The sequence below is a fragment of the Colias philodice genome, chromosome 11, assembly GCF_061535455.1.
Source record: "Colias philodice isolate Cphi_HAF_F1 chromosome 11, ilColPhil1 Martin Lab GWU primary, whole genome shotgun sequence".
NCBI classification, from domain to species: domain Eukaryota; kingdom Metazoa; phylum Arthropoda; class Insecta; order Lepidoptera; family Pieridae; genus Colias; species Colias philodice.
This window is the reverse complement of record NC_143096.1, coordinates 6,704,516-6,729,011: the sequence shown is the minus strand read 5'-3', so window position 1 is coordinate 6,729,011 and position 24,496 is coordinate 6,704,516. Positions and strand designations below refer to the sequence as shown.

The 24,496-nt window shown below is 31.8% G+C and overlaps 3 protein-coding genes across 3 annotated transcripts; 2 read left to right on the top strand and 1 right to left on the bottom strand.

The window, feature by feature from the left end:
* Positions 1-357: 357 nt before the first annotated feature.
* Positions 358-6,243, top strand: LOC149484687 (endocuticle structural glycoprotein ABD-4-like). The gene is made up of 4 exons (XM_089700878.1): positions 358-460; positions 4,551-4,675; positions 4,974-5,148; positions 5,843-6,243. Exons 1-4 carry the CDS (start codon positions 449-451, stop codon positions 5,939-5,941), a joined length of 411 nt encoding a protein of 136 aa, XP_089557004.1. The 5' UTR covers positions 358-448; the 3' UTR covers positions 5,942-6,243.
* An 8,570-nt stretch (positions 6,244-14,813) lies between these two features.
* On the bottom strand, positions 14,814-16,279 carry LOC149484686 (uncharacterized). Its single transcript, XM_089700876.1, has 3 exons — positions 15,580-16,279; positions 15,360-15,459; positions 14,814-15,132 (listed from the first exon to the last, which is right to left on the bottom strand). Exons 1-3 carry the CDS (start codon positions 16,191-16,193, stop codon positions 14,950-14,952), a joined length of 897 nt encoding a protein of 298 aa, XP_089557002.1. The 5' UTR covers positions 16,194-16,279; the 3' UTR covers positions 14,814-14,949.
* A 659-nt stretch (positions 16,280-16,938) lies between these two features.
* LOC149484685 (uncharacterized) lies at positions 16,939-19,903 on the top strand. The gene is made up of 3 exons (XM_089700875.1): positions 16,939-17,138; positions 17,539-17,718; positions 18,860-19,903. Exons 1-3 carry the CDS (start codon positions 16,984-16,986, stop codon positions 19,644-19,646), a joined length of 1,122 nt encoding a protein of 373 aa, XP_089557001.1. The 5' UTR covers positions 16,939-16,983; the 3' UTR covers positions 19,647-19,903.
* Positions 19,904-24,496: the final 4,593 nt, after the last annotated feature.

Here is a 24,496-nt window from a genome sequence, read left to right as displayed (position 1 = left end):
CTTCAGTCCAAACCACTGCAACTGGACAGATTTTTGGGTCGTTGTAAACGTCAGGATTGTGGTTGCGACATAAGACTACATAAATTAGAAGTAGGGTTTTTGTTGTTATAATGTTAATTCTTCTAGCATCAAAATCTGGATTCATAAAACATTTTTCTGCTTCTGTTTTAACTAAGAAGAAAGAAGGAAGCAATGTATAGTTATGCATTGCACAGTTTCAAGTGCGGATAAATGCGATAATATTATTATTTATTAGCAAATAGAATGCGGCCCTGTGCTTTGCAGTCATTGCAGGCTCCCCCTGCTGTTTGCAATAGTTAGACAAACCTGCGTCTCTATAAAAGGGACTGACGATTACAGGCTAAGTACAATCCGGCGCAAACGTCGCCGACCATCATCACATGGGATATTATTACACCCTTCATACAGTTATCAGTGCACTGCGAAGATGATTAAAATGGTAAGTCGTAGTTTATATAATTTACATAGAAATACAGCATGATTTGAAGTAAATAATAGGTTAAATTGCTGTTGTCAAGACTGTAAAAGTTTATTGCTGTTGGGATATTTGAATACTAAAATTTGGTATAAATCATTATAGTCCATCATAAAGTGATAAAAATCATTAAATAATTTTATCGCATATGCTGATATTTATATACTTGTCATTAAGGTTCGATGTAAACTTAATTAAGTCTAGCGAAGAAAATTAATATCAATTTAATAGTTTTACTTTGAAATATTTTATTACGATAGCGTTTTGTTCTTTTTTTATTTTTTAGCACAATAGCATTCTTTTGTTGATTTCTGTTTAGCTTGCTACAATTGCTGAGTAGGTATTATTTTCACAAGTATCATAGTATCTTAAAAATTGCAATTAACGTTTAGTAATAAGGTAATTTTTCTTAAAAAATACAATTCTGTAATCTCGTAATGTTCCTAGAAACAAAATCAAATTTCTATTAAAAAGTGTATATAAATTTAATCTTATCTTAATCTTTATTACTATTATAAAGGCGAAAGTTTGTAAGTATGGATGTATGGATGTTTGTTACTCTTTCACGTAAAAACTACTAAACCGATTACAATGAAATTTAGCACACATATAGAGGGTAACTTGGATTAACACATAGCATAGGTTTTATCCCAGAAATCCCACGGGAACGGGAACTATGCGGGTATTCCTTTGAAAACGCGGGCGAAGCCGCGGGCGGAAAACTAATTAATAAATAAATGAGTAGAAAATATTGGAAATTTAGATATAATTTTTAATATTACCTATATAACTTTACCCTTTATCATACTATCATACTGAAGCTGATAACATATCGTAAGTTCAAAGCGCATCTTAGCATTTGTCGCAGTCGACTAACGCAAGACGGGGCATTTATTGCATCCACAATACCTAACCTTTGGCAATAGCAGTTTACCTTACTGACGGGCTCATCCTTATAAATTTATTTACATATGCAATCTTAAAGGGCGCTGTTAAGAACCGTATAATATAAACTCCCAGTGAACTACGCAATAATTGATATGAATTTCAAGTGACAAAGGTGAAAAGGTGACGACATGTGTGTAATTTATATATGTAAAGCATAATCATGCTCAATTGAAATTTTGCGAATTTTACTGCACGCTTTTAACTTTCTCATTATTAAACCCAATTAAAAATTAAAATTATTGAACGTTGGTTGGGAAGTTAATAAACAACTTGTTCACTTGATTTTCATTCACTGTTACATAAAATGGTTAAAAAACAATACAAATTGCAATATTTATTACATTTAATTAATATAATTAAACAAATCTCCGATCAGGCCCTGTATGCTTGCTTAGGCGTGCGAGTGCTTAATTAGGCGCACGCCTTTTGTTATTACTAGGAGGACAATGTTTTTTCGAGGCGGCTCTCAAATTGTGTGTTCCCACAACTCAATACACTTACAAAACAGCTAATTATGCAGACGTCTGTATGTGTTACTGAGAAGTCTCATTTGTGTTTTTGCACGTTTCCACTCATTTGTAAATATGAGCTCTGAGTGAAGGATCTTGCGTGACACAAGAATAAGTTCACACGTCACAGCAATGATGAAGTTGAGACTTATTTTGCATTCTCGTTCATTACAACATTTCCATTAAAAATATATTACCATACATATATGTTGATTTGTTGTTCAGTGTACCTTAATAATACATGGTGGTATGGGAAGGAAAATGCCTATGAATACTTTAATGGTAATTAATTAGTGTTTTACTCTTCTGCGAAATTCTTACGTCTGCATGCACGAGATTCATTGAAGATTAATTATTGCATTATGCCCATAATATGTTATCGATTTTTTCTTTGAAGTATTTCTTTGGTGAATAAATGTTATATTAATCCGGTATTAATGATTCGTTAATAGGTACCATGTCTGCAATGAAGGTAATTCATAATAGCTCTATGTAAGGTATTATGCCAGTTAAATAAAAAGTTAAAAATAATATCAGCAATCTAGAATTATATTCTTAACAAATCATTGGAAAATATATCATGTTCCAACGTCTTTTATATAAATAAATATTACGTATTCAAATATCTATAATAAATTAAAATAAATAATTATGTGTATACTGTATATTATAACCATAAATTCATGCATACTAAAGAGATATGTTAGAATATTGTAATTTTTGTAATCTAGACTCTTGAAATAATATCCTTCTTACAAAACTATATTCATAAAAAAACATTATTGGGTATTTAAATTAAATTATTATAAAACATTCATTAGCGAATAGCATCTCATTGGAATAACATTTGTGTAAGTATTTTGTCAGTACTTTCATCTTTAGTTTTCATTTATTGTTTTTTCATACAGTATATTTATTTATTGTTACTTTTCTCGTAATAGGTTGGCATGGCAATAGGTAAGAATCATTTTAAATTTGGATTAAAATAAAATAAAGGGTTTTTTACTGCTGAAATTGTCATCCAAGATTCGAAATACATACACTTTAAATGCTAACGAATTAATGAAAAAAATGACAATTTAAATAAATTATGCATGTTAACTATTACAAATCTGTTAATACATGTATATTACTAAATACAAAAAGTATCTTCTCCATAAGTTATACATAAAATAAATTATTTATAGGACATACACATAACTACGTGTATTAATCCTCAATATTAAATATAGTTCTTACTCACCCATAAATGGGAATTAAATTCTATTTCTATTAGTTTCCTAATGATACTTTAAATGTCACGTGTACTAAGTACAGTGTATGCGATGCGCAAGCCGCAAGGTCGAATGCTCGTCAAATGTTAACAATGCTTAGTAAATGAATTGTTAGCTCATAACCACTTTTCACATTTAGATTTTTTCTTTTCTTCTACACACACTACGCGGACGGAAAAAACGAACAGGCGTGGGGTTTAAGAAATTGAACTTCACAGTTACTGTTTTTTGTCACAGCAAATATGTACACAGTCGTATTACCTCGCTTTCTTCATTAGGAGCATTTTTTATGTTATGATGACATTCTAACACAAGATAATAACATCGTCGGAATTTGAAGGCTACTTGCGATGTCTGTATTACGAGTTATTGTTTTGCGCAGACACAATTAGCGAGTGGACTTAGCGTGTTTGCGTTACGTACATGCGTGACCTAAATGACATTTCTGAGGCTGTAGGATGCGAACCAGGAGATGCTTTAAATATTTCAATATTTATGAGGCGATAATCGATTGTAATGATTTTAATGGAAATATGGAACGCTGATTGCAATTAAATATACAATTAAATTGTTATTTCATTCTTTCTATTTATTATAAACAACATTTTATAATACAAATAATTAAAAAAAAAACATAAAATATCTTAATATACATATATAAATCTCGTGTCACAATGTTTGTCCTCAATGGACTCCTAAACCACTTAACCGATTATAATAAAATTCGCACACCATGTGCAGTTCGATCCAACTTGAGAGATAGGATAGTTTAAACATGTAGGGCGAAGCCGGGGCGGACCGCTAGTTGTTCATAAAATTTACACCATAACATAAATAACATAAGTTTTTTTTTATAGTATTGTAAAATAATATACGTACTTATTACAATTCACATTTAAGCAGAATTATTGAGAAAATAACAACTTAAAATAAAGCCCATTTAATTTTATTTTTTATCTCCATTACAATTTTTTCAATATATTAGGATACAAATAGGTAATATAATATTACTAGCGGTCCGCCCCGGCTTCGCCCGTGGTACATATGAAAAATAGATGTTGGCCGATTCTCAGACTTACCCGATATGCACAGAAAATTTCATGAGAATCGGTCCACCCATTTCGGAGGAGTATGCAGACTAACATTGTGACACGAGAATTTTATATATAAGATATTTAGTTATATCACATACAACAATTTACTCTCCTACATTTTTGCTAAATAATAAATTCAGGCGCCACTTTTTATATGAACATTTCACAGTTCTAAAAGTAATAAATATCCATAAAGAGTGAGTTTATAATTTTTATGAAACGATTTCAGGAGATCATATGTTTATTGGGCGTGGTTGCGTTGGCGGTAGCAGCACCTCAGGGTCCTGGGGATAAAGTCATAGCAATTATTAAGCAAGATTTTGACCAACAAGCAGATGGATCTTATGTTTACAGGTTTGTACCAAATATACTAAATATTATTTTATTATGATAAGATTCAAGTAACATGATACCAATAAAAATTGATGTGATAAAAATTAAGATTCTAAATCATATAAAATTTTTATTCCTGAATTTAGAGTATTATATACTACAAAAATGACTACGTCGAATGCTTAATTCCTTTCTTTGCTTAAAATAAACTTTTGTCTGAATCATAGAACATCTAGTTTTGTTTAGCATTGGACAATACAATATAAAATCATCATGTTCTTAAAATGTGTTTTTTTATTTTTATTTCATTAACTTTCAGTTATGAAACTGAAAACGGTATCAAGGCTGATGAAACAGGAACCTTGAAGAAAGCCAGCGGCCCTGACAGTAATGACGTCATAGTAGCCCAAGGAGCGTTTAGCTACACGGCGCCTGATGGCACAGTCATCAATCTCAATTACGTAGCTGACGATGAAAATGGATTCAGGCCCGAGGTAAATACACTTTCTGGCTTAAGTAATTTCGTTCTTGAAAATAATTTTATATCAATACATTGTTTAAGCGCATCTGCACATAGAAACAATTTGGTGTATATATGTATATTTACAGAATAGTTTTAGTCGTTAAGTACATTTTAATGCATTTTTTAAAACTTCCATCTTATCATAATTTCATCAAATGAAACATAATATTGTATTAATCCTTAGAATGGGTCCTATTTTGATATTTTAAAACAGATCATCACTAAATTGTAACCGTTTTCTTTTTATACCATGAATACATATTTATTCAAATTTGAAGAACTGAACTTACGCAATATCAAAGATATTATCAGACGGAGATGATAAAAAATTGATTACATAAATCTAAGATGTCGAGCGTGCTATTTGCTAGACTTTATTTAGACATATTTTAGTATTACAATGACATTTGCATACTGGTTATCAGGTAGAGAATCAAAGGTAGTTGTGTGCCAGGGTCTGTTTATAATTCCCTAATTATATATTAGTAATAATAAATATATCAGCTCATTTCTTTGTTTAAAGTAGAAAAATATATTATTAATCATAATCATAACTGTTTTCATACAATTTAAGGTTAATTAACGCTGGAACATTATAGAGTTGAACGCTGAACAATATACTCATATAATTATAACATACTTAAATAAACAAATTGTGTTTCCAGGGTGCCCATTTACCAACACCGCCCCCGATACCGCCAGCAATCCAAAAGGCTCTCGACTACCTTGCCACGCTACCGCCTCCGCCACCTTCCCGGGCTTAAATAATCCATCACTGATGACCCACAGCTGCGAATCTGGTCAACGATGTCTCATACCACTTTGAACACGAGCTTGTATAAAATTATTTTTACCCCTTTAACATATAGCAACACTAGCTCGTTTTCAAAATGGTACTAACTCTATACTAAGTAAAGCATAAAAAAATCAATAAAAATAAATGCTCAACAATTGATCTGTGATAAACATGAATGTATGCATGTAAACAAATTATTTTACCAATACGATATTATTTATTATTTATTGAATAAATGCAAAAACAGTGCCAAAGATGCATTGCTAATTATTTTCTTGTTTCTTTTTTATTTTTTCGATAATCCGTCGATATGTCGTGTTTGAGATCAAACAAATGATTCTGAACAAAGGTTACAAAAAATTGGTACACAAGTGTTAATTTTAGACGTTAGATCCGAGAAGTTGTAATCATCACAGGTAAAACAATAGGCCAAATGCGTGACGCTGTGGTCAGAAATAACTCTTGTTAAAGTCAAAATTGATAAAAATCACATCATTCTTAATATACACACACTTAGTTAACCGATGATTTCGGAATTATTTTTTCTGCCTGGTGTCTTATTACACACTAGCTGTTGCCCGCGACTTCGTCCGCGATTCGGTCGTTTTTCGTCATTCGTCGTTTAAAAAAAATACATGACACTTTATTTTTGAATGTTCTTAATTGTCTCTTATAAAATTTAACTACATTAAAATTGAATACTCTGATAAGAAAATCTTAAAATCATCGAAAATCATAGACATCGAATATCTGAGGAAAACATGAATGAATGTGATTTAAATTCTACATTTCTTAGTAATTAAAATAATAATCTAAATTAAATGTAGATTAACAGTTTGAGCGCACCATTATAGAATATGTACCTAAGTAATAAATTACGTTAGTTTACATAGTAACTTTACTAAAAACACGATGACTTTCTTTCGCGCTCGGTACCACAAACTAAACATGTTTGTGGTACGTGGCCCGCGTCACTTTACCCCCCACGAGTTCCCCTCCGTTGCTATGCGAAAATACATTCGTCGCCCTACTGTAGGAAAAATTGTAATACTGCGGCCTGGGCGTTATAACACGCTCAGGGAATTCCTGAGTGCTGATAGACTTCCGTCTATCGGCATTTATACCAATTTTATATTAATATCACCATCTTGAGGAAAAGCTTCTAATGTCGATTTAAAACGCATATATACGGATTAACCTGATGAATTAACATGTTCTAAAATTGTGAAATGAGTTCAGTTTTAAATTCGAGAAATATTGATTTCTTGTATTCGATTATTCGTCGTAGTCGAATACAAAATATATTTAAAGAAACTTAGGTTGGCCTTCAGGCAAAAGGGATCCTATCAAATGATAAACTTGACCTTGTATCTTAAAAGTAAGAATGAAAGGAGCATCTGATAATTGTTGAGCACCAAAGGATCATTTAAAACGCAATACTATAAGAGCTAATATTGTCTAAGAACTGTTTAGATTGCACATGTTCCTCTAAAACTTAAAAGTAGTGATTTCAAAGGTTCCGGCGTATCTTCAAACGAAAGCCGACTCCTTACTCCACTTTAAAGCATTACAAAAAGAACATACTACGTTAATATCGCCTATACAGAAGATGATCTGTAATCAATTGTGAGGTTATAAGCAAACCCACTTTTATATTATTTTGTCGGACCACACCACCGAATTTGTAGATTGATCTTCTATGTTTACCTCTAAGTCATGAAGACTATGTCGAAATCTGTCTACAATAAGACGGGCCTCTCGCTATTCGTCCGTTTAAAGAGACCAATAGTTTCAATTCTTAATCTTTCATTAAACAAACTTATTAATCGTTCTTGTCTCAAATAATGGTAATATTCGCGTCCCTACTCTAGTCATTGCTTATGCTCATGTTCATCTTCGAGAGATCGAATAATATTATGGTGCACCCTATTATTTGTCAAACGGTCTTCATATTGAGTAAAAGTTTCAGAATTCTCGAGATAAAATATGACGATCGTGATCAGCTGTGAGACGTAATTCCCTCTCAGTGAGGGTTTCGGTCTCACGGGATAGTACAATATGCCATTTGCGATCAGCTGTGAGACGTTATATATACCCTCAGTGAAGGTTTCGGTCTCACAGGATAGTACATGCCGTTCGCGGTCAGCTGTGAGCCGCAATTCTCGTTGTGAAGCGGTTTCAGGTTCGGCATAACACATGTTGTTTTCGGTCAATAGTAAGCCTCTTATCTCTAACGAATAACGATCCTTGAGAACTCTTATTTCTCATTTTCTTAACTTTGCTCGAATTTCGATATATGTATAAAGATTTTTTAGGTGGCACTGATGCGGGTGAATAAAAATTAAAACGGACTAAGAGTGTTATAATCTCAATCATCATCATCAATACATATAATAAAATTGTGGAAAAGTGATGTCTGTACAATTAAAATATGTAGAAAAAAATTAGCAGGTGTTATTATTATCGAGAAATCGAGAGAAACCATTTTTTTCTCTTAAAAGCTCCCCCCCTCCCACTTCCCGAACTCCGATTGACCGTAATTTATTTTTCCTTACATTTTTATCATATCCTTTTCTAATGGGTTTCATCCTACTGCGATTTTTTTTTGTTTCAAAAATTATCTACCCTGGTGTATAGGTAAATTTTCCACATAAAATGTCCTTTAAATTATGTCGTATTATATTTTTAACCCCCGACGCAAAAAGACTGGTGTTATGTGTTTGACCGCTATGTATTTCTGTGTGTGTGTGTGTGTCTGTCTATGGCACCGTAGCTGGCTAACAGGTAAACCGAATTAGATGCGGTTTTTTTTGTTAGGCAGAATATTTTCCGACGCTGGTTCTTAGATAAAGTGTATCAAAATTGGTTCATCCACTTATTATACCTACATAGGGGTAAAAGTGGGAATGAAAAAAATGAAAGTTATAATTTATTTTTAAAGATCGTCGGGAAGTTTATGAAATTATTTATTCCTTTTTCTATACACTTTTCTTCGTCTAAACGGTTTAGTTACGTGCTCTCTCTCTCTTCAGCCTTTAGTTACGTGCGTGAGACAGGAAAGATCTAATTTGGATTTGTTTCTGGATTTGATAAAAACTGAGTATCGATTAAGCTGATCAGTGGCTACTGGCTACACCATAGATTATTAAAAACATCCGTTTAAGAAAGGAAGGAAATAGAATTTGCTCCTCTCCCCCCCTTGGTTCCTAAAAAATAATATGACATAATTTAAAAGAAATTTTACGTAGAATTAGTTAGGCATTTCTTTTTTGATTTTCGATATTATATACTAATCATAATTTTTAATTACAATATGTAGTAACTATTTGGTATAGGTTAGGCATTTCATTTCTTGATTTTCTTTAATAATTTGGTACGTAAGTTTTTTAGCTCAGTTTAGTAAGAAATTTTAATAACAATTCTTTTAATTATTTATGGTAGTACAACAGTACAGTATGGTAGTACGTATTTACTCAATAATTGTATGTTAAGTAGTAATTCAGCATGGGCGTAGCCACGGTGGGGCTGGGTGGGGCGCTTACCCTGGCTTTGATCTGGTAGGTACTAATTGTGAAGGGGAGTGGGCGTGGGCGTGGGATTGGGACTGAACGTGGCATATGGCGTGGGAGTGCGAGTGGGCGCGGGAGTGGGAGCATGAAAATAAAAATGATTTTTTATTGTTGCCCCACCCTGAGCCCATGGTCATAGGTCTCATAGTCACTATTCCACGCGAACGAAGTCGCGGGGACAGCTAGTAGACAAATATAATCAGAAAGCTTTGAACTCCTAAGCTCAACCATAAAAGATAGACATTTATGATGTCGGGAGATATTTTTTATATAATATGGAGAACATTTCTTTCATACTTGATTTCTGTGTAGCTTTAACCATTAAGATACACGCATTAAGAACGCACACGCGACGAAAGCTTAAAAATGGAGTTGCTGCTCTGCTCACGAATATGAAAAATAATTGTACCAAGTTTCGTTTAAATCCGTCGAGTAGTTTTTGTTTCTATAACGGTTATACAGACAGACAGACGGACAAACATTTTTGACGTCGATGTCGATCTCTAATCACCTCGTGATAGTTATTTAGGAAATATATTTCATGTGCAGAATTGACCTCTACAGATTTAATATAAGTAGGTATACATATATTTAGATTCCAATTTCCATGTAACGTTAAATTCGACTATATAATAACTAACAGACAACGCAGGTTACTCTCGTTTCCGTAAGTTGAGGCGGCTACATATTCGGTCCTAATAACATGACTTTTTGTGAACGAAACGACAGCGCGGTTTAATTCGATGGCAACACCATCAGAAAAAAGGAAATATTTTTAACTTTGAAAAAATATTATGATTTACACTATTAATACTATTTTAACATTAACACAAAATATAAGACTGTGAGTGTGTAAAAATAAATCCAGCTAGTTTCACATCACACTTATGTTTATAATTAGGTATACGACATGAAAATATATTAATTACCAAGCAATAATCATACAGATAAATACTGAACAAAAGTATTAACAGTCAAAGTATATTTTTACTAACAACATGTAAATGATGAAGGAATAATAATTATCAACGAACTAACCTTTTTGTATTAGAGTCCCGCCTCGTGATCGAATTATTAAAACACGAAGATTTTTAAAAATGTAACCAATGAACACAATCAATATTAGATTAACTGTAATGGTGTCTAGTTTGACTTAAAATAATAAACATCTACCCTCACTTTTAAAAATGTAGTATATTCACACGAATTATAAGCGCACCTTATAGGGAAGGGAAGATTTATTATGGGTTAAAGAGTTAAATAAATAAATAACATAATTATATTTAAATTATTAATTTTTAACATTGTGTTCAGTAGTGTTAACATGTAAATTGATTTGATTTTTACGAAATCTCATAGATGGCGCTGAATCAAATTTGTCTTTATAGTACTAAGATTCATTAAACAGTTTCTCTGCCCAAATTACGTAAATGACGTAGTTTTTATAGTGTAAAGCTAGATAATAGCATGGCTTACTCAAAAACAACATTTAAACATGAGTCTTTAGATTGTACGCTGTCGTAGTACACGGAATACGTAAGAAAAGTAAAGGTTCACAGCTCCTCCCCCGGAGGTGATAGCATGATAATATGTTTAAAAAAACCTCACACGACCTGTTAGTAATATTCATGCAAAATTTGAAGTCAATCTATGCAGTACTTTTCGAGATTAGCTCGGACAAACATACAGACAAACAGACAAACAGACAAACAGACAAACAGACAAACAGACAAAAATTCTAAAAACTATATTTTTGGCTTCTATATCGATTATAGATCATGGATTATGTATTCTTTTAAAAAAATATTCAATGTACAGTTTTGACTTTCCTACGATTTTATTATATGTATAGATTTTATACTTCCTTGAGCTTTATAGTCTATAGTTATCTATAGACTTGTCAGACTGTGAAAAAAAATAATGAATAGCAACAGGGTCAATAATCGTACACAATAACATTAATGGAGAGAATTACAATTACATTTAATTAATTAACATATATGTATTAAAGCCACCCAAACTAGTGTTTAATTTCTGTAATTAATTTTGAAATTTTTACTAGGTCCCTTGCTTTTGCCAGCGGTGTGCTGGCGGATTCGGCTGTGTGATATAAGGAAGTAAATAAAAGTAGCTCCAAAACTATATTATCCAGACACAAAAATCATGACGTGATAGACAGACAAATAATCAAACAAAACACATTGGCATTTATAATATTAGTATAGTTTTTGTAAGGATGTATCCAAAAGACAATAAGTATAATAATATTATGTAATATGTTAGTGCACAAAATAAAAACGTGTTCATGATACCACTTTGCTAATGGGCTAGTCATTCGCCCCTTTATTAGAAGCCGCTTGGTATAGTTTTACCTCATTGTCATACGTATTACTGAGAATTATTCAGGAAAAAAAATGTTTATGAAAAACCCAATATTCACTATAATATGAAGTAATTCGAGAAGAATCATCGAGCAGAAAGACCACACAATATGCCAGCTACAACCTGTTTTGTTTGGGTGAACGTTGATGCAAGGTCACGATGATTACATCAATTCCATTTTAGTATTTTAATTTATTGGAATATGTACAATTGGAACTGATAAATGAAGAAAATGGTCATAAACCATAAAAGTGAGTTATTATAATATGATTCTTCCGACATATATATTTTCAAGCTATGAAGAGTGTCTTTATATGGTGGTTATCGTGTTTAAAATTCACAACACAATTATTCGCATTGTCATTATTATTTATTAATATTAATTCGAGCATCTATGGTCCAATCACGCATAACTCGGTCAATCGGCCAAGAGGTCATAGTACGTTTATGCTGTGGACTAGCTGTCCTGACCAGTCATGTCTGAATGAATTGAACTGAATGTTTACTGTGCTTTTTTTACATGAACATAAAACAATGATTATAAATGGAATAATTATTTCTTAAAATATACATAACGGAGAAAAACTCATACTACGTACATAATACTCATAAGCACGTTATATTCTTATTACATAATACGCAAAATTCTTATTAAAAATTTACCTAATTTTAAAATATTTTCGGTACCATTAATTTTCTTCTATTCATTCACGCATTATATTTTAATCTAATTAAAATTGGCTGTTTGTTTAATAAGCACGCGACATTTTGTTACATTAGTTAAATGTCACTGCATAATTTAACAAGACGAGAAAACAAAAAAATACTAAAATTATGTCATAAAAAATTTCCTCTTGTCACGGATGTTGATCAAAAAATTTAACAATTCATTGAATATTCGAAGAACTGAAAATTTGTCACGGAATCTATTTATCATTATTTTACATAGTAATATGCATAAAGAATCTGCCCAACAGGCTGATCTGTTATGCAAGCTTCTCACATAGAATTTTGCCCCATATAGAACTTTGTAGTAATTAATTATTATTTACCTCATGGTCTGATCTTAATATTTTAGGTTGTGTTTCACATTTTACACGTATTAGTTTTTATACGAATTTATTATAGCTTTTGAAATGTTTTAAATTTTATAGCAATAAACACGTTTTCTTATTAGTTTTCCATCTGTCTGGTATATTCAATGATAACTAGATGTTACCCGCAGCTTCAACAGAGTGGTCAAATTAAATGAATACATGAAGTGTATCACCGCGTTGAATAAGTGGCAAATGTTTCTTTCAAGCCTCCTAACTATAACCAGATACAAAAATCATAAAATTACAGAATTCACTAATATCCACACTAGGATTCCCTGTACTACATAGTATGATTTTCTTTCACCGTTGGAGTGATTGAGAGCATTTGTAAAATTAAGTAACGCTCTGAGTTTTCAGTACCTATGTTCATGATAGTCCATAATATGACAAATGTAAATCTTTATGTATTTTACACCATCACTACACAGTATTAAACAAAGTCGCTTACTCTGTCCCTATGTCCCTTTGTATGCTTAAATCTTTAAAACTACGCAACCGATTTTGATGCGGTTTTTGATTTTGAATGATTCAAGAGAAAGGTTTTAGTATATAATTTATTAGGTCTTAGACAAAGCGGGCGAATCTGCGGGTGGAAAGCTAGTGTAATATAATCGCCACGTTACGAGTTACGACGTTAATGAAACACGAACATACAAAAAAATCGGTTTAGGATTTCTTAAATTTGTAAGGATTAGATTTTGTTAGAGTAAATAGGGATAATAATTAAGTTTAAATATTAGTCTTAATGATTGATGAACTTGTTTCTAAAAATTATAATAATTATAATACGCCAATGTCTTCTTAGAATTACTTTGCGTTTACACAAGAGGAAACCAACAATGAATAATCCGCTCTAGTTCGTATAATTATTATTGTTAAAACATTTGATATTTAGTTTGGTTATAGTATTCAAATGCTTATATAATAGTTTAAATGTCCAATATTTTTTAACAAAAAAAGTTCCTTAACGTAAAGGTTTTACTAGAAGGTTGAGGATTTGAGTCAATTTAAATATTAAACATAATTTAGTATGATAATAATATGATATGCGTTACAATAGATATAATTAATATGAAATGCATGTGTAGCCACATGCAAACAAATGAAATAATAATTTTATAATCACCTGTGATAATCACTAAAAGCTCTTTATCAAAGTCCATATGAAGGTCAATGTAATTGCATAAAATTAATTGTTAAAATATTTGTACAGATTTGTCTCGACAAATTGGCTGCGAAAAGGCGCAGTATCGTAAATTTACATAGTCACACACATTAATCGTGTTAATACTAGTCTATTGCAAACTAAATCAACGCATACAAAATTCAATTGCTTGAATTATTGACCACAGATTATAATATTATCTACCAAATAAACTATATTTTTCTAACCTCAACATCAAAGTCAACATTATTTTAGTACTACGACAATCTAATTAACATCATTTATCATAATACAAACCAATCGAATATTGCGATCTGATTATAATTTTATACAATGCGAGTGAAAAATAATTCGAGTTTTTTTATTTATTAGATCACCTTTCTGGTTCTTAATGTATTTTATGTTGTATAATATTTCTCTATATCTAGGTACATTCAATTCTGCATGCATATTTACCTAAAAGATTATGAAATACAACATTATTTTTATACATATATTATGAGTGTGATTTTTTGTCATCAATAGTATGTGTGTGGATAACTTTTGCAATTAAGCTCATTACTACAGTACTATATTTTATACAAAAACACACAAATCTTACATAATTCTATTTATTTAATATCGTATAATAAAAACTTTATTTATTTTAGTCAACATATCACTTCTTATCATATAGGTTAGCTAAGCTACTTAATTTAAAGCCTTAGAATGTTATTCGTCCTTATATTAACCGCAATTCATCTGCGTTATCCCGTAGTTTATTTTATACTCGAGTTTTCTTTTCTGGAAGTTCAGTAACGTCATCGGGTTTCTTAGTGGCCAAGTAACGTAGGGCCCGAGCAATTGCTGGCGGGATTGGTGGCGGGGTGGGAAGGTGTGCACCTACTGGTCTATATCCATTCTCGTCAGCGGTGTACGATAGATTGAAGTCATTTCCTTCTTGATCCTGAAATATAATACATGTATAAGCGCTTGTAATATGATGAGGATTTATTTCTTGAGGACTGTGCAGTTTTATGGCTATCCAAACTTTTAAAAGTGACAAAATCTTTGGTATTCATTTAGGTGGCTTATTTTTAATGTAATTTATCAAAGAGGAATTTTATCCGTTCCTTCCTTATATCTTTTATCTCTTAAATACATATTTTTAACATAAAAAATATCAAATACTACCGTGTAGAAAACATTCCCTTCTACAACTTCTCCAGTGCCTTCCTTAACATTACGTAACTCTCCTCTGCTAGACACCTTCGTTCCATCGGATGAATCATAGCTGAAAGAAATGTAATTAATACGGTAAAATATACTATTATCACAATAAAGAAATAAACTAGGGTCTTGGCAAATGATATAGTAACAAAACTTTTCTAATAAATACAAAATAATAATTAACCTGTAATGGAAGTTGCCAGTGTGCGAGTACACAAAGTTTTCAGAGTCCAGTATTTTGATAGCGGGAACTCGAATTCGAGACTGCCTCTGAAACTCTATCCTTTTACTATCTTCGATGGGACGTTTAGGAAAAAGTGTTACATCACGACTAGGCGTTGGAGTGGTTTTAACTGTTTCTAATAATGCTGGTGCAGGAGTAGTAATAATATTTACTTTATTTAGATTTTCTGTTTTAAGATTGCTTCTTGTTATACCATTGTTAGGCGTAGCATTGTTATTGCTTTGCAGGCGTCTTTTTAGTTTTCGTCTCCTTGTTTTATTATTTGTGGTATTTGATAACTTCTCGTTGGCGTTATTTACATATACAGCACCAATTTCACGTTCACTGCGATCGACGGGGTCTTGCGTCAATTCTACTGATTTTTCTACTCGCACTACTTCTTTTTGTCCAACAAAAATGTCGTCAGTTGAATCAAATAGAGGTGGATGATTGTGTGCATAGGTAGGTAACTGTTTAGGCCGATGCACGTTTACACGAATATCATCATCGATTTCCTCACTTAAAACAATATTTACAATTAGTGTCCCAAGCAAAACAAATTTGTGCACAAACATTATTTTGAATAATTAATTTATTTGGTAATTATTTATAGCAATACAACGCATCGAATACACGTTTGAAATGACAATGAAGATGAGTCAGTAGGCTATGGCTTCGTATAGAGTCGAAACACTAGTCAAACAAGATTAAAAACTATTTTTTATCCATCTATTACAATATTATGTAATAATATTCGTGATGACAACAACATAATAGCCAGATTAAGATCACGGAAGTGATATTATACTTAATCAATTTACAGAAACTTACTACAAACCCCATTATTTACTTAACTATGATATGCATGAGCACTTTTTACTCTAATTTTAATACAATCGTGTTTTCTCACATTAATTAAGGGATTCAACAGATAAAGAATATGCTTAGATAATTGTAGTTTCGTAAACTAACAGTCAAAATTTTGAAACATACTCACTCAGAAATACCAATAAAAGAATTATACTTTTTTCAAGAACAGTTTGTGAACATACTTAGTCTTCATGGATCAACGAAAGCTTAAGAGTCCACGATTCAGCTAAAACTGATAAACCTCGTGACAAGTACCGGTTAGATCACAGGCGATCGTCACCCTTCATGTCATATATTGACACCTCGACGATTGTGCAATTTTCCGAAGAATACATCAGTCAACCGTTAAGGTTGAAGTACTTAGCGTACGCTAAGGCTCCACCGGAAGGCGGGGGGAGGATAGTGTAAATAGACGAATCTTACATATAAGTCGTCATGAAGTCTGGAAGTATCATTCATTAGTGTTTTTTGGGAAGTGATCACTACTTAATAATAATGTTTAGCAAAATAGTGCTTTTAAGTTGGGCGGTCACTTGCGTCTTTGCGGCCCCGCCTGTCGATGTTGTTCCTCTCGAAAAACAACAACCCACGGTGATTCCCATAGTTTCACAGTCGGATGAATTAGACGCTAATGGAACATACAAGTTCAGGTATTTATTAAGTCACTAAAAGTATTGCGATACAATCCAGTCTCCTTAAGTATAGATGAAATTTAATTATCCTGAAATCTTTAATTAAATTTTTCCCCATAACATTTTTAATTTAAAGCTTTTAGATTAAATTTATAAATGCATAACAGCAGAACATAATAATTTAGTAAAAATATTTATATTTGACGCAGGAATGACTTCTATTATAATTTTCAGTAGTCATGAAGGGTTGTAAAAATATTTGTCTTCAATAAAACCCAGCGTATATATATACGTAGACTCATAAACATATTTTTTGTAAACTAACAAACATTGCTATCCCAATTTTTATTACAACCATAAACAAACATAAGCATATATTCCTATAAAAAACACGAGTAGCAGCAATCATTTCATACAGCTATGAAACTGGTAACGGCATCAAGCGCGAAGAGACTGCCTACGAGAAAGTTCTGCCGAAACTTGAAGGGCGGTCCGCGAGCAGCAACGAGGGCGGCGAGAGCGATGAAAGCAACGAGATTCATGTCCAGAGAGGTTCCTACTCATACACTGCTCCTGACGGAACTGTCATCACTGTGACGTAAGATTTACTAATAAGACTAACAAGCTTCTAGCTGCCCCAGACAAACTACTCTATTGCCCTTTTTTCGTGTTTTCACTCCGTAAGAACCTACGTGTACATACAAAAGCGTAAAAAATTAGACGTATTGTTTGAGAATTTACTGTCAGCAATGCAATATTGTTTTGTAGACTATAGCTAAGTTTAATTAAGATATATCGGTTTATTGTAATTTGAATAGCATTAAAATTTAATATACTATTTGTTAAAAACAAAATACTTAAATTACAAATTTAAAAAAACAGGATTTGAATAAAAGTTTAAAGTTCAATATGGTAGGGGATTGTTGACAAGGTTCTTTTTAACACAAATTACCATAATATTTTAATTATGTGGAAAATTTTATAAAAATCAATGAAGATAATATCATGAGGTGCCCGACCACAAGTATAATATAAAAAAAATCATTTATTGAACAATTTCTTGATTAGGTACAAACATGTCACATTTGGACATATATTGTGCAGTTTATCAATATATTATGGTGTACGTAAAAATAAGAAGAAATCATTTATTAATCCACAAATTAAAATTTAAGAATATTTCAACACCCATCCGTATGTTATTAATGGGGTAATTGTATGGAAATATGGCTAAATGAGCCCTGTACAATGAGTAGCTAGAGATTGATTCAATGAATTCCCTTTTGATACCTGAATCATATTGTTTTTCGTTAAACATATCTCAGTTTCGAATTAAATGAGTTTCAAATCAAGGCCAATATGATAAATTTAACACTTACTGAATGTGTTAATAAATATGGCTACTGATGTTAAATGAAACCACTTTGTGATATTTGAATTCGTTTTAAAACCAATTGTACTCTAATAAATAAATAACGTTTCTGGTATATGATTTTATATAATTTCAGTGCTTTGCATGCTTGGAACAATGCAGCATTGATATTTTTTTAATATTTAAGTTCCATAGTATTAAAATAATTCTATAGCAATAATATTTATCAAAATTAGTTTATTAATAGTCATCTCATGACCTAGTTCTCATATTTCATTATGGTCTTCATCATAATTTTGAGACATTAGGAACGTTGCACTGTATTATATGTAATATGTTTATAAAAAATATGTAATTATTATTACAGGTATATAGCTGATGAAAATGGCTTCCAACCCATTGGTGATCACATACCAAGAGTACCAGGAATTTCTTCAGTATCATCCCATTCAGCGGAAAAGTCTGGTCGTGCACTAAAGAGCGATAGTGAAGAATCTGCTTCTGTACTAAAAATATCAAAGTTAGAAGCTACACCTGCTATTGTTTCCCAATCAGCACTATCAGAAAGCAAGACCGTTGAATCGTCACCAAAACCTTATGAACAGCTATCTCAGACAAAAGCAAATACTGAATCTGCACCTGCCAGCCCTTCTTCTATCGAAGAGACAACCAAGGCTGTTGAGTTGAGCGATGCATCCGTCGCTACTCCTGCAAGTGAAATCGTATCTACACCTGCTTCAGAGAATACGGAGGCATCTTCAGTAGGTACTACCGAAGAAATAGCAAATTCAACACCCAGTGAGGAATCTTCTACTATACTTGCTTCTTCAACAGTACCTGAAGCTGTAACACGAGAAAATGATGTTACTACTACTTCTCTACCACAAAAAGATTTGGAATCGTCAGTATCCACCTCCATACCTGAACAGGAATCTACAACCGCAGCTGTAGATGAACAGCCAAGTTCAACAGTCGCTTCAGAAGCAGAACCTACTTCAACCAGTGCCGCAAATACTGAACAACCAGCATCAACACAATCAAACGAACAAAATGTTTCAACTGATGGTCAACAACAATCGACCGAAAATGAACAATCAACCACTGGCCCCACTACAGTAGCTGAAGAAATCAGCTCAACGACTATTTCTGCATAAATAAATGATTAATGTTATAATTCGCAAGCAATTTTTTTTTGTATAATCTTGTGATTTACTTCTATGAAGCGTGAATCACTTTGGTACGGGTGTTATTATTACATACGCATTGAGTAAAAGTTTAATAAAAATGTGATATCACGTCACGATTCTGTGATGTTGACACGATTAAAGTTTAGTCATTAAGTTATATAAATGTAATTAAACTTGTTAATCACGAAGTATCTCTATATTAAATTATATTATTTGGTTTGTTTCGTTGGTATTATTCTTGTTAACCTTTTCTTATTTCCATATTAAATGGAAATTATTACCAAATAATAATCTTTTTATATTTGTATTAACGTAATATTAAAAGACTCACAATATAATATAGAAATAATACAACACAGAATTCAAACATCTTTTAAACCATTGTAAACGTGGCCTATTATTTATAGAAATGTTTCAAGCACTTTACATACAACGTAGCTAACATAAATATCGATATAATTTTGAGACCAGAAAAAAATTGTTTAAGAACAACGAAATAATTAGTAGCTTGTATTTGTTATACCAAGCTGTGGGTCGCACTATGGTAAGTGACCACTACCGACCATGAATATTTTCCGTTTGCGTTGGTCACCTTTAAATGGTAAAGAATAACGAAAGACTTGTCAACCGGAATAAAGGAATAAACTGAGTCAGGCTAAGAAAATTATACGGGACTCCGGCATATTCTTCCGGCTTAGATAGTTTCATTCCTATTTTCTTTTATTTAATTTGTCTTGAAAATTGAAATATATATTATGTTACCGTAAAATTGTACTAGGTTCGGTATACCTATTCAAAATCTACATAGTTAAAGAAAGTAGACTGGCAATCTGCACCTGACGGACGTAAAAGAAAATTATTCATAATACACAGAACTGCGATATATTTGGATATCTTTTGGTGACGATGATGATAATGTAGAGATATAGAGTAGGTACCTTAACTCTACATTATAATATTATAGTGTAAGTGCAAATGTAAATTCTAAAGCCATTTGTCCGTATTTATGTTTTATGTTATTAATGATGACATTCTGACCAAAATATATTTTACCTTATACATGGCAACCATTCCATAGACCATACATGATAAAAGTGCAGTAATTTGCATTTTATAAGACATCCTGCAATTTTTAGATACCTAACTCCTTTGTCCATAATTAAACCATAACGTTTATACTCGTAAATGCTTCTTGTGACAGTGCAAGGACGCTTTCAGGATCGACGCCTGATTAAACCAAAACATATCTTCGATTAAATAATAACGAATTTGGTACCTAGCCTACCATTGTTCATTACACATACACATATGAAGACAATACGACTATAACATTGTCACCGATTACAGGAAAGTACCATCCTTTACACTTTCCTCAGCTATGATAAACAATAAATGTCAAGATCAAATAGGTATCGTGGGTATAAGCGACGCACAATCTTGGAGAAGCGTTCATGCCTCCTCTCACTTTATTGTGAAACTAATAATGTGCCGTACCTATGTCAACGGTGTAGGTTCTAGGCAATAAGAATTGAATTTATACCGGACGTAGATCTTAAATACTAAAATTGTTGAATTATTATGAATTATTTAACTCCACTGATACACTTTGACATATGTTTACTTTTTCATAGTGGTCTTTTACGTTTAATTTTTACGACATATTTTTGAATTTTTCGTAATACGGATTTTTATTTCAGTGTATTAATATTTATATTGCCTATCTTTATTTAAATTGCCTTACAGACTTTTACCACACTTATAATTAACTTTTCACTGCAAGGGCTTTGAGCTTCGATTGCAACATAAACATTATAGGATGTTTTTACCAGCCATTTTTAAATGCCGATAGAAAAAACAGTATTTCGTTATTTTGTTTAAGTTAGTCATTTTGTGGGTTGGTGATAAATAAGTAAAATACTTAAAGGAATAGCGCAATGATCTAATATCCAAGGATGTCTGTCTGTAGATAACCTTGACAACGAAGACTCCTCAAATATGTATTCCGTTCTCGTTGATTTTACTCTGTGTGAATAGTTATTGTATTCAATCCTTTTCAAATTTTGAATGAGGATTCTTATATCAATATTTTTATGTAATGTGATATAAAGTGATATAATATTTAGTTATTATTGATATTTATTTAATTGATAGAAATTTGTGCGTTGCATAAATTCTCAGAGTATTTCTAAATGTATAAATAAACTATAGTTAGTAATGTATAAATAAACTATAGTTAATTTTCTATCAATCCACAAAACATCCTATAATAAATTAGAGAATTATAGTTTCTGTAAATATTCACAAAATGGAATTCACCTCTATCAACATGATAGTACACAATTACTTTTTTATAATTGTTCAAGTCGCATGGTCTCTAAAATAAACCGATAGGTGGATGAAACAATAAGATGCCTCTTTCTGATTACAATAGCAAGGTGACGAGGTTCAACTGCTGACATCGTAGATATGCAGCGACTCACAATCACTATAGAGTGTAGATACATTCCATAATTTGGGTCATAGTAAGAAATGTTTCTATTAGAAGTACACGCTCAGGACGTCTGCTTCTATGAAACAATCGCTGTTACGAATATCTAAAAGTGCAGATTTGTGTAAATAATAAACGGATTATCTATACAAATATTATAAAGCTGAAGAGTTTGTTTGTTTGTTGGAACGCGCTAATCTTAGGAACTACTGGGCCGATTTGAAAACTTCTTTCGGAATTCGGTGTTAGATAGCCCATTTATCGAGAAAGGCTATACGCTATATTATAATATCATTACACTAAGACTCACAGGACCGGAGCAATGCGGGTGAGACCGCAGGCAACAGCTAGTAAATTATAAATGATGACAAACAAGACAACCTTTTTACTGTTGACTGACTACCTAATTATTGTTGTTCGGAATATTTTGGATTATACTTTTTAGGTTATATATTATAATTTTGTATAGTTGTTACACAAGTGTGCTAACTCGTTTTTTATGAGCATTATCATATCGCATTTATAATATACTCTAATAGCAAAAAAATATTAATTACAAAATCTAAGATAGAGTTCAAAAATTGTAATATTATCTATGTATCTCTTGATTCTAAATGTATTATGTTTGATCCTTTAATTTTATATTTATCCTTTTATTTTAATTATACACTTACATACTTCATTCACACATTATTTGTAGTTATAAGAAATGATTGCTTGTATAAAATATGAAATGAGAAATGATGCATGTCGTTTCTTTACTTACAAAAAATGTGGGAAAGTTTGAAAATACATAACGAGGTACAACAATAGAATTGGCTTTTATTATTATATGAAATAGTTAATTCTATAACGATATAAATATAATATTTGTATACACAAAAATTTTAGGCATAAAATTTTATGTATCATAGCGATTGATTTAAACACATGTTAAACTTTCACATTGTAAGAATGCTCAATCGGTCAACGTACATTTACAATAATATCATAAAAATGAATAGCTGAGTGTTGGTAAGCCCAAACTCGAGAACGGCTGAACCGATTTCGTTAATTCTTAGATATTTTATAATATGACTTGGAGTAGGTTCTTATGGAGAGAAAACGTAAATATGTACCTGGAGAAGCCGGGGTGGACCGCTAGTTTACAATGATTATTTTTCCGACCCAAATATCGACCAATAGAATTGCACCATTCGACGTCACGTGGTACGACCTACATGGTATTATACTGATAATTTTTTGAAAATTTTCTCTGGTCGTTGACGTCAAACTGACAGGTTCAATTCAATTGTGAAATTATTGGCCGACATTTGGGACGGAAAAATAATCTCCCGAATACCACACGAGCTTCAAAATTATCTGGCATTTCCCTCAAGGCTCCCTGCAAACAAATAAACTCGTCAAGTTTTTCAGGAAAAATCACTCGCGCTTCGCGCTCGTCATTTTTTAACCTTGACTAAAAACTTGACTCCTTCATTTGTTTGCAACGAACCTATCGGAAAATACCCGATAATTTTGAAGCTCTTGTGGTATTATAAGTAAAAATTTTAAATACATGAGTATTTGTAAAAAATAGGTACATATATAGTTTTCTTTGACGTCTTCGGCATTTTTCGACAAAAGATCGCTGATCGTCTCTAATCTACATAACCTTTATACATAAGGATAAATATTAATATTATAGTGTAAACCTATATATTAATTTTTATGATTATTAATTCAAAAACTATTTATTAAACCAGTTTTATTTACGTGCGTGATTATTATTTTTATTGTATGAAAATCGCTATATTTAGTTAAGGAAGTGCCTTTTAAGGTTGTAAACAATATTAAACCTTTGTGAATTAAAACTTTGTATTGAATGATTTATCACCATATATATAAAATTCCCATGTTACAATGCTAATTACCATACTCCTCCGAAACGGCTTAAATCTATTTTTCATACCCCTAAGTGATAACAGCAAGGCAGAACAACGTTTGCCGTGGCAGCTAGTTATTTTATAGAAACCAAATGATATATTCAAACACATGGTAGCAGTTGTCTGTACTTGTAATGTCGGTTACTTATGGGCGCAATCTTATGTAACTGCATCATCAACGGAAGACACATCTTAAAGATAGTTATTATCGTGTTGCCAAATGTAGATTGATATCGAACATTACGAATTGAAAATTTATCATAGATTAGTTATGGCTATTACTATTAGTTCTATTACTGTATACTAATTTTCTACTTCACCGACATTCTGTATGTATTGAATAAAATATAGAAGTTATATAAAATTGTTGAATCAATTAATAACTTAATAAGATTATTATTATG